Source organism: Babylonia areolata, chromosome 27 (genome assembly GCF_041734735.1).
Source record: "Babylonia areolata isolate BAREFJ2019XMU chromosome 27, ASM4173473v1, whole genome shotgun sequence".
Classification (NCBI taxonomy): domain Eukaryota; kingdom Metazoa; phylum Mollusca; class Gastropoda; order Neogastropoda; family Buccinidae; genus Babylonia; species Babylonia areolata.
Genome location: NC_134902.1, coordinates 3,648,580 through 3,660,696, shown reverse-complemented (window position 1 = coordinate 3,660,696; position 12,117 = coordinate 3,648,580). Strand labels below are relative to the sequence as shown.

Here is a 12,117-nt window from a genome sequence, read left to right as displayed (position 1 = left end):
ATTTCAGTAGCTCAAGGAGGCGTCACTGCGTTCGGACAAATCCATATACGCTACACCCCATCTGCCAAGCAGATGCCTGGCCAGCAGCGTAACCCAACGCGCTTAGTCAGGCCTTTTACCAGCAGTTTCTTATACCCTAACCCTGTCCACCTGGTCCCGTCACAAACGTCACATTGAACTTGTCATTTTCCGATTTTATGTCCAGTTTTCCACCAGGGGGGTCACAACAGGACTTCTATCCCATAAGGAAGGAGTAAAAAGGACAATGACAAGACTACCACCCAGAACGTGACTCTGACCTTAAAATCAGCCAAGCAGAACCAAAAGGCTGACGCAACATTTGTGTTCCTCATGCTTTCTGCAAAGCTATCGTCCGCCTGGAAATGTGATCTTAATGTGATCCCTTTTTTCCACCTCGTAAACTACAAAGTGCCTGCTCATCACTGTCAAGTATCATGCCCTGACATCAGACAATTGCATTTTTATGCTGTTCAAGTTTCTCAATTTCAAGACAAGCTCCTATTTTCAAAGGTATCATCACATGAGGAGACTACAGCTGTTTCAATTACCCATTATTATTAAATCACATGCATGCATGTGTGAGGGGAAAGGGTGGTAGTGAAGGGGAGAGCATGACTTTTTTTTGTCTTTGATCAAGACAATAAATCTCTTGATAATTATACATAAATAAGTTTAAAATTCATTGTCTCTACAATTCTTCCTTTTTTGTGTTCTTGCAGATACTGTATGCATGTAGACATATGTGCACTGTTTATCCAGTTTGTGTGTGTGTGTGTGTGTGTGTGTGTGTGTGTGTGTGTCTGTATGCCTTAATGTATCAATATATGTACATTTGTATATCTGTATGTATGTGATGTGTGCTTTTCCTCTTGGTTGCTTGTCTTCTGTTCAGGTTAAACCACACACAACCTCAACTCTCCACACCTGTCTCGTGGTCAGGACATACCTGTCGTACAATGGTTAAGACATCTCCAGAGTAAAAGCTCAGCTCCCCACTATCATGGTCGCCATCAAAATCGTATAAGCAATGCGCCTGAAACATACATATAAACATATATGCATACCTGAACATCTACATGATTACATTCCATGCTCATAGCATGCTTGGTTAAAAATGTAGTAATCTTTAATGAGCATGAAAATGCAGGCGGCCAAACAAGCACACAAAACTGAAGAGAAACTACATGTCACACACTGACTCATGCCAGGGACATTAACATACACAATAACAGTGAAGAGCAAAACAATTAAAATATTAAAAATAATTCAAAAAAGGTCTCACACACATTGCACAAACACCTTATCAGTTTGTTTGTTTTTAGGAAAACCAGCCTCTGTGTCATCTATATATATATGCTACAAGGACAATTAAGAAAAAAAAAACTGCTGTATATAAAAAAAACAACCAAACAAACAACCACTGCTGTCTAATTTACTCTAAATTTATGAAGCTTTTAACAAAAGCTAAAAAGCTGCGCATATGTGCGCACGCAAACCCTCACACACACACACACACACACACACACACACACACACACACTGATTACATTATCAATTCTGGTTGTTTAAAATAATCAATGAATCATGTGGGTGTGCACAGGTACATGTATCTATTACCTCAAATGTGAATGTGATTATACTGCAGTATGACAGAGGCCAATGTGCCACGCACTTGACTTACACACTCTGAGACAGACTCTAAGGGACACAAGCATTTAAATACAATGCATACCATTATTCAGTTTCCATGATATGCCTTTCAATGTTGCTGGGTTGGTTGGTTGGTTTGTTGTTTTTTGTGTTAATACACAGATACTTTATTTGATTTAAAAGCAACAATATTATCAGTAACATACATAACAATTATCAGTATAGCATAGGCAGGCCACTAGCGAATAAACAAGCTGATCATGATCAAATTCCTTTTGTAAGCAAACCTAAGCTGAGTCCGAAAGTACAGATGAGAGCAGAGGCAAAGAAATATTTACATAATGCCAATTTGTTTCAAACCACTTTCTCCAGTTTACATTCTGAATTCTCTTCCACCATACTACAATCAACTTCGGATCCACTCTGTTTACGTATACCCAGATTCAAACACTCGACTGTTGGCTACCGTTATTTCTCTGTCTCTGGTCCTTGCATTTGGAATGAACTTCCTATTTCTCTTCGTCAGGTCTCCGCACTCAGCTCTTTCAAGTCTGGTCTTTAAGCCCACCTCTTCCCAAAATAGCCTCCCTTCACTGCCTCTTCCTTGTCTTCAGTTTTTCTAGTTTCAGAGTTACGCATGCGTGTGAATGACTGGTGCGAAAGCACTTTGACTTGTCTCTGCACAAGATTCAGCGCTATATCAATATAATAATAATTATTGTTATTACTTAAACACAAGTCTCTGTTAACAACATCTGAAACTGACTGGGTTTTATCTTGGAAAAGGGCTGAGTCCATGACATTAAAAATGTCATAAATCCTTGTCAAACTTAATGGGCATTCCAACCTAGGAAAAACCCAGGTAATGAACAGATAATTCACGCTGTCACTTTTTTTTTCCCCTCTATAAATCAATGTTACTTGAATACGAAAATTTTGATCTGTCCATACTCCTAGGTTCCCTCAGATGCGACCAGACCAGATTTTAAATTTCCCAAATCAAACACTGAGCCAAAGTGAGCCAAATAAAAAGCATCTGCAACACTACTGACGAAAGTGAACGGTGCATATCCCAGAAATGATGTTCAATTTTCATCACTATTTCATTTGCTTGCATCCATGTCCAGTTTTCAGAACTCTCTGTCCGCTTCCCCCCCCCCCTCATCCCCCCCCCCCCTGCCCCCTCCCACCCACCCCCCCTCTCCGAATGCATCAAGCTCTTTTTTGAATGATACTGATGAAAAGGTTTTACTAGACTTTCCCAGCTCTGGAAATCGCAATCTCATTTTCTAAGATTTTTCCAAACTTCCATAACAATGTACGAACCGCAGTACTGGTGCATAGTAACTTTCTTACCAAAAATATAAGGCTTCGAAAGTATTTTCAAAAAAAAAAAATATTAAAAAAAAAAAAATTTAATAAATAAATAGAAAAAGAAGAAGTAGTCTACTGATTATGACTAACTTGTTTTTCTATCTTCCCCTTCCCCCACCCCACATACTAATCTCTACTTTACTCTCTATCTCTACTCCACAACCTGTTCCTGTGCCCCTCTCCCCACCCACCCCACCAAGCCACCATCCTACTCCCTCCCTCCCTCCCTTCCCCACTATCTCATCAGCCATTACACCACAAACACACACACACACACACACACCACCCCTCACACCCACATGACAAAGACCAAATTACTATCTGACCCTGCCCTCACACTCACCTCTTACCAACCTCATAACGCACTGAACCCACACAGGCATACAATGAGAGAGAGAGGGGGGGGGAGGATGGTGTTGATGAATGGACAGCTTTGTGACAAAGCTCTGGAGAAAGACGCAGGGAAAAGACAGGAGACACAGAGAAGGTTTCGCTGTTATCTCTTGTAACAAGAGCGAGAAAAAAAGAAAAAGAGAGAAAGAGAGAGAGAGAGAGAGAGAGAGAGAGCAAGGATGGAGGGAGGGAGAGAGAAAGGCGGAAACTGGGACAGGAGCACACAAGAGAGAGAGAGAGAGAGAGGGAGAGAGAGAGAGATGTAAAAGAAAAAGCAACAACTAACATTAACACATAAAACTCACATGGTCATACTGCCCGGGACATGCAGGTGTTAAGGGAAATGTGCGAGCTGACAGACTTGCTGGTAACGCAACACCAACGAGCGGCCTACATCTAGGAAAATCGGAAATCCTCAGAAAAGTCAAAGAATACCAAAAAGAACAGGTACAAGGCCATCACACCATCGATCGCCTCAAAGAAATAGAAGCAGAGAGAGGGAGCGGCCGCAAATCTAACATGAAAGGTAGAGCACGATGCTTTGCAAATCAAACAAATATCGGCATCATTTCCAAACCAACATTGCGCAAATTTCTTCAAAACGGAACAGAGTCTCTGTGGGCCTTTCCAAACACAATAGACCGAGCAACACACTAGACGCCACGTTCTTGGCATCAGAGATCTTTTCCCATCCCTCTTGCGGCCAGTCAGTGGCGGCTGTGTGTGTTTGTGTGTATGTGTGCTTTTGAGTGCGTTTGTGAATGCGCGAGAGTGAAACTGTACACAAGTGTCAGGAGAGATATGTGTACGTGTGTGTGTGTGTGTGTGTGTGTGTGTGTGTGTGTGTGAGGGGAGGTGGGAGTGCAGGGGGAGGTTGGGTAGAGGATGAGGTATGTGAGTGTATGCATGCCTACACTGTGGGAGCAACAGGATATTGGAACGTGTATATATATATATATATATATATATATATATATATATATATATATATATATATCTTTGTATGTACGTGTGTGGAGTTGGGGGTGGGAGATATGGGCGTATGTGTGTGTGCTTGTACAAGTAAGTGTTCATCTCTGTGAGTGTGTGTTTGCGTGTGTGTGTGTGTGCCGTGGAAGCTGCGATACGTAGACTAGAAATGAGTGTGTGGAGGAGGGGGTAGAGGTGGTGCAAGGTAATGTGTGTGTGTGTGTGTGTGTGTTGGAGCTCATGTACGTTTATATGTATTTGACTGTGCTTTCATATGTGCTTGTACAAGTAAGTGTTCATCTCTGTGAGTGTGTGTTTGTGTTTGTGTGTGTGTGTGTGCCGTGGAAGCTGCGATACTTAGACTAGAAATGAGTGTGTGGAGGAGGGGGGTAGAGGAGGTGCACGGTAATGCGTGTGTGTGTGTGTGTGTTGGAGCTCATGTACGTTTATATGTATTTGACTGTGCTTTCATATATGTGAAACTGCATGTCTGGTGCATTTCTGTTATGCATGTGTGGGTGTATGTGTGAATGTGTGTCTTCATTTTTTACATTTATTTGCTTATTTATCACCATTGTTGTCTTATTTATTTATTTATTTATGTTTTATTATTATCATTTTATTAGTATTACTAATATTACTACTACTACCTTTTTCTATATTATAATTATTATTTATTTATTTATTTATTTATTTATTTATGCAAGCTTATCTATTATTTATTCCCCCGGTTTTTTTGTTTTTTTTTGTTTTTTTTGTTTTTTTTGTGTGTGTGTGTGGTTGTGTGTGTTTTTTTTTTTGTTTTTTTTTTTTTTTGTTTTTTTTTTCCCAAGGCCTGACTAAGCGCGTTGGGTTACGCTGCTGGTCAGGCATCTGCTTGGCAGATGTGGTGTAGCGTATATGGTTTTGTCCGAACGCAGTGACGCCTCCTTGAGCTACTGAAACTGAAACTGAAACTAACATTAACACAGACAGACAAGAAGGGAGGGTGGTACAGAGTGGTGGAAGGAGGTAGGAAAGGGGGAGGGGAGAGAGAAGGAAACTGCTTGAGAGAGACAGAGGAGGCAGAGGAGGAGAAAAACTGTAGAAACAGCTGCTCGGCCAAGCAACTTCAATCACAATACTGGCTCCCTCAAGAGTTAACTTAATCAAATCCCACAACACACAAAGAGATAGCAACGAGTCACGACTTTCATTATGTTATCAGCAACCTTATTTCCCCCACACTCATTATCAGCAACTTCATCAAAAGTATTACAAAATCCACTCTCTCTCCCCCACCCACACACACACACACCTCAACACAGACGTGACATTCTCCAGTTACACTGACCCTGACACCACAGTACAGCACCGACAGCATCAAAGTGATGCTCTTTATATTGGGGACACTCTAATGACCCTCATCCGGACTGCTTTTTTTTTTTTTTTTCTCCCTGACATTTCCCCCTGTCACTCATCCACGCTCCACAAGATAGTGAATCAGTTCACCAACCATCTCTGTAGTGTGCCAGATTCACGTTCGCACGCCTCCCCCATTCATCAAATCTTGTCACCTTTTTCGCTAGCATCTTTTAACACACACACCTCTCATCTGTCTGTCTGCATGCATGCACCCATTACTGGTTGCTATGATAAGACTAGTGGCAGATTATCTGAAATTATGTGTGTGAATCCAATGTGTAGTATTTCATGACTGAATGCATGATACTGTCAATAAATTGTACTGACAAAGTGAAAAATGGTCATACACCCTGCTTTTTTACACAGTGCAGATTGGCAGACTAGGCTTTAGTCATGCAGGACTTGGTAAGTACTATAGTTTTGGGGCTTTTCTTCTTCTTTTTTTTAAAGGCAACAATTTAACAAGCACTGACAAATCTTCAACATGGATGCTGGTCAAGAATTATCTTTTTTAAATTACTACTGCAGCTCTCTCTTCTGCCAAAGAAAATATTTTCACAAAATAAGCATAGTAAATGTTTTGTGTGTGTGTGTGTGTGTGTGTGTGTGTGTGTGTGTGTGTGTGAGTGTGTGTATCCAAACGCTAAAGTCAAGCCTTGAGTGTGTGCATATGTTGTTGTTGTTTTTCGGTACCTATTAAGAGTGGATTTCTTCTACAGAATTTTGCCAGAGGAGAACCCTTATGTCGCCATGGTTTCTTTTCCAGTGTGACAAGTTGTTTGCTGCACACGGGGCCTCAGTTTATCACATTGGTCATCCAATGACTGTGAAGCAGGGATTCAAACCCAGACCCTTGAGTCACTTTACTGGCAGATGAGCATCTCAATCATTCTGCCTCCTTCCTTGCTCTGACACCTCCTTCAGTCCTTCAAACTGAAAATTGAAACTCTGTGTGTGTGTGTGTGTGTGTGTGTGTGTGTGTGTGTGTGTGTGTGTGTGACAAGTGTACACAGACACATAAAGTGTATACATTTGTGTATGTGTGCATACGATGTGCATGTCTGTTAGTGTTAACTACCGGTGTACACAGATGGCTGTACAATTGCCAAGCTCTTTCAGCTTTCTGCATTCTGAAAATACAGCAACTGAATTGAAGAAAAACATGCTGCTTACACTGTGTAAAAGAGAACTAAACACTAAAACAGTACTGCATAGTTATCTATAGCTTTTATTGTTGTTGTACCACAATGTGCAATACTGACCAGTGCACAGACAGAATGCCTTGCACTGTACATGTTCAGAAACCTTTAAAAAAAAAAAATTTTAATTTTAAAGAGAGAGAACTGTTCACTGTCACGCTGATCTTTTCCTCTTACTAGTCTCAGACTGAAGAAAACTGAGGGGAAAAATTATATCTGTTACACAAGCACACACACACACACACACACACACACACACAGAGTGACATACATACACAGTGACACACACACACGCACACGCACACACACACACACACACACAAAACTGACTGTGACTGAGACAAAATGTACAATGTAAACATAATGCCGGCATGCCACACAGGGGTGTTTACCAACACTATCACTCCCAACTGATAAGAACACCAAGGGTGAACCAGCATTTCTGTGTCAGGGCAACTGCCACCAATCCAAGTCTATCAATCAAGATAAGAGATTGTGCCCTGCACGTCAAAGACTGACTGATGACCCATAATTACATGCCGTTTCTGCACCGATCTCATCCATTGATGGAAATTTCTCACATCCAAACAGTCAACAAATTCTAAGCAATCATAAGAAGAGGCATAAAAACCAACTGCAACACTAACGACAAATAAAGCGAAAAACAAATGATGATGTGTATATCATTCATTAGTATACAGTCTATATCAGTTATGACAATTTTGTTTTAAGAAAGTGAGGTTTGTGATTCAAATTCAAAATAACTGAGTCACTGTCTGCAGTTACTCTTTTGTTCATGAACGAATCATCAAGATCTTTCCATGGCACATGATATGTATATATACATTACCACTTCTGTGAACACCTTGTCTATGTTGCACAGAGTTCCAAATTAATTGAAACACTCAACTCAACATATGATTTGAGCTGGGGGGTTTTAAGATTTAAGTTAAATAAAGAACTATGAAATGAAGGCAACGCTTTGGTTTATTGTGCTGTTTTGCTCTTTTGTCACAACAGATTACTCTGTGTGGAATTCAGGCTGCTCTCCTGTGAGAGAGTGTCACTACAGTGAGAGATCCACTAACTTTTTCTGCCTGCAAGTGTGTTTGTTTTCCTGTCACAGTGGATTTTTCAACAGAATTTCGCCAAGGACAACCCTTTTGTTGCCATGAGTTTTTTTACGTGCACTAAGTGCACACTGCAGACAGGGCAAGGCTAATGTGTTACAACAGGGCCAACAAGAGACTATACAAATTAAACCTCTTTTATTCAATCAAAACCAGTGATAAGCTTTCATATGGTAAACAAGACAAGTAAACTCTAAGTTTATACATGTATATGATACATGTATAATTTTATAATTATATAGATCTAACACTGTTTGGTGACTTATACCAGATCTCACAGTTAAATGGATACTTTCAGAAGAGCAAAGAAGCAATCGGATGAGACGAAAAGGATTTAGAAAACCTGAGTGTAGGGCCATAAATATATATTCATCAAAGGAAAAAGTATTTAAAAAAAACAAAACTTCAAGAACAATAAAGAAAGAAAAGTACAAAAACCCAATCTCAAACAGTCAATGCTCTCTAAAAGCCTGTATGTTTTGTACCATTACTTTAAACTGTTACCTTCGTTATCAAACTTTCAACGCACTGATTGCATGTTTTCTTCTTCTGCATACATGGGCTGCAACTCCCACGTTCACTTGTATGTACACAAGTGGGATTTTACAAGTATGACTGTTTTTACCCTGCCATGTAGACAGCCATAATCCGCTTTCATAGGTTTGCATGCTGGGAATGTTCTTGTTTTCATAACCCACCGAAATGACCGCTTTTACCCCCGCCATTCTCCGCTTCGGGGGTGTGCATGCTGGGTATGTTCTTGTTTCCATAACCCACCGAATGCTGACAGGATCTTTAACATGTGTATTTGAGCTTCTGCTAGCGTATGCACATGAAGGGGATTAAGGCACTAGCAGGTCTACACATATGTTGACCTGGGAGATCAGAATAATCTCCATCCTTTACCCACCAGGCGCGGTCACCGAGATTCGAACCCGGGACCCTCATATTGAAAGTCCAACACTTTAACCACTCAGCTATTGCACCCATGTTTTCAATTTCACTGCAGTAGAAATTTGACATTCTAATAAAAAGAAATCTGTTTCAGATTTCCACCTGTCCCACTTTCAACCATTTACAATATTTGTCATGAATGAATTTAAATGTGTGCATGTGTTTGTGTGTGTGCGCAATTGCACAGGAAAAAAAAGGCTTGTCATAAATGTGTCACACACACACATTGACACACACATAGCTCGCGCGCGCGCGCACACATACACACACACACATACTGTGAAACACGTATACAACACACACACAAGCACACACACACATATACATGTAATGACTATACACGTGCTGATAGTGATACTATAATGAAAGAAGAAATAAAACAGAGAGGGAGAGAGTCACTGTGTGTGTGTGTGTGTGTGTGTGTGTGTGTGTGTGTGTGTGTGTGTGTGTCCGTGCATGTGTACAGAACACCGGTGAATGTTGTTCAGGAACTGCGTTGTTTCTCACGATTCTGAAAGCAGTCGACAAAATTCAGGAGATTGAGCAACCGTCTTCCAAGCTGAGTGGTGGTGGGCGGAACTTTCATTCTTTGAATACCGAGTAATCTTTCCATTTTTCCTCACCAGGCTGTCTCTACAGGCATATGAGACCATTACCGAGACCAACAACAAAATCCTATTCAGTCAAAGCACAACAAGACAGGGCCTGCGCGATTACTGGGCGTTGATTGTTTTGTTGACGACAACTTACCTGTATCTCCGCCATCTTGATTATTGGTCAGCTGGTGCAGAACAGTGCCACCTGTTGAAGTTAAGGGGCGATAAAAATTATACGCACAGCAGAACTGCTAAATTTGAAAAGTTGGCCATTTTTCCTCGGATTTTTCTTGATGTTTTATCACAGTCTATAATGTCTATAATGCACCATTGGAAATTCAGTACAATGTGCGTTTCTTTCACGAACGATAAACTGCTCAGCAAACCCCAAATACGTTTTGTCGTTTTCGATACAAATTTTCAAATGCAGGTCATGTGCACATAATTATGGTAGCAGCAGCAGCAGCAACAGCAACAGCAGCAGCAGCAGTAGTAGTGGTAGTATAAGGACAAAACACTATCTGAAGCTCTTTCATGCCCCTTCATTGTTTCGTAATAGTTTGGTATGGGGGTCAATGTTCCACACACCCTTATCAAAAGAATTAATTTCATTTTCAAAACTTTCTAAAATAGTCCTGAATTTTTAGGAATCTTTTTTAGGCACACTTCATTCGTTTGGAACTCTGTTCCTTAAGCAAAACTTTCATGTAATTTTGCATTTGAAAGTTGTACAATTTTCCCTCGGCACCGGGATTTGTTGTGGAACTGTGCTGAGGTGAAGAATAGAACCGGCCGATCCAAAAAAGACCGCATCAACATGAACGTCAAAAGTTTATATAAGTCTCTATAGAATATCATCACGTATCCTTCCGAGGCTAGCCTTAAGGCAAAATGGATTAAAATAATTATGTTAGGTGATCATTCAATGTCACGTGACTATACATTTTTGTCAGTACAAGCTTTGCGATTCAATTCAGCACATATTGATTCACTGAGAATTGCGCATTGTCGTTTGAGGAATGGGCACCACACTGTGTTTCCACGCTCCAAATGTGATTGCACCCTGACTAGAGCCGTTCAGTTGGAACTACAATGTGCGCCACGGTCAAGATATATAAAAATGAGTTCTTTCAATTATTCTGAGCAATTCGGCTGTGTCTGTTAATTACTTTCATTCATACAGTTCTGATCGCGCATGTGGGTCAAATGAGAAACTGAATTCCATCAAAAGTGACTCCGAGATCATTTTTCATTTTCACATGTTTTTAATGCGTTCAGTTAATTGTGGCATAAGTTAGTTGTGTAGTGTATAACATATTTTGTTTGTTTGCCTGTTTGTTTTTCTAGCAACATATGCTTCACTGAATTTACATAGCCGGGACTCACTGAGATATACCGATTTCATTTCTCTGTCTACTGAGGCAAACTTGGAGTTTGTCAAAATATTGTTACAAGGATGTACTGTTACTATATGTCTTATTATACGTATTTTGGCATCGTCACCAGCAAAGTGTTTTACACGATGTTTATGCACAGTCTGGATGGCTTGTAAAAAATTCCTGTTGATCCTACTGTGGGGTTCCCCTTGGTACTGTAGGAAGACGAGGTGTGAAATGGTGTTGTGTCATGCATCAGTGTATGTAGCTAGCTACACTCGTACCATGCTCCAATTACTCTCCATTCAATTCTTTATTCAATGCCAAACAAAAACCTCAAGACAAAGAATAAAGTTCCAGCAGGCGTTCTTGCCTGCTGCCTGTCAGCCTCATACACACTTCGTTCTGCCTAGTGCACCTTAAAAAAAAGTCACCCGGCCAAGTCTCTCCTCTTCCACCAAAGCACCTGCCTGCTCTGTGATGCTGTCTCCGAATCTTCAGTGGTTGTGGACAAAATGACCCAGAATTATCAAAAAATACCACAAAATTATATTATTTAATCCTTCCTCCACACACTGCATATAGTGCCCTCAGATCTAATCCCAAAGTTACTATTGTTCACAAAATAAAAAACATCTAATTTTCAGAAGCTCCAACCTAAAGCTAAAATCACAATTTTCATTTACAAGCTAAGTCAGTTAAATTAGGTTGGTATACAAGAATAAAGAATGATATTTCCACACTTCAACAGGCGGGAAAATGAACAAAGAATGCTTACTGAGACTCACTATAATTAGTTCCATATATTCATTCGTAAGATGATGCAACTTGGGTTCCCGGTAGCCCAGAGGTATAGAACAATTAAGTGGTCAAATGGATACAATTTAATCCTTCCAGTTATAACAATCTCCACTGTCGAAAAATGAACGTTCCTGCTGCATATGCGAGGCAAATTTATTGTCCTCTCACAATACATCAGCCTCACTGAGCAGGCTCGTCACTAACACTGACCTTTTGAGTTCTTCTTATTAAGAACTCTCTTGTACATTTT

General features: G+C 40.4%; 1 protein-coding gene across 2 annotated transcripts in view; it reads right to left on the bottom strand.

Moving 5' to 3' along the window:
* LOC143301119 (sorting nexin lst-4-like) overlaps positions 1-1,063 on the bottom strand; it is a 31,924-nt gene extending 30,861 nt beyond the window's left edge. For both annotated transcript variants that reach the window (XM_076615170.1, XM_076615171.1), the window contains exon 1: positions 968-1,063. In XM_076615170.1, the coding sequence (XP_076471285.1) occupies positions 968-1,063 (96 nt within the window). The remainder of the gene's footprint in view (positions 1-967) is intronic.
* Between the last annotated feature and the right edge of the window lie 11,054 nt (positions 1,064-12,117).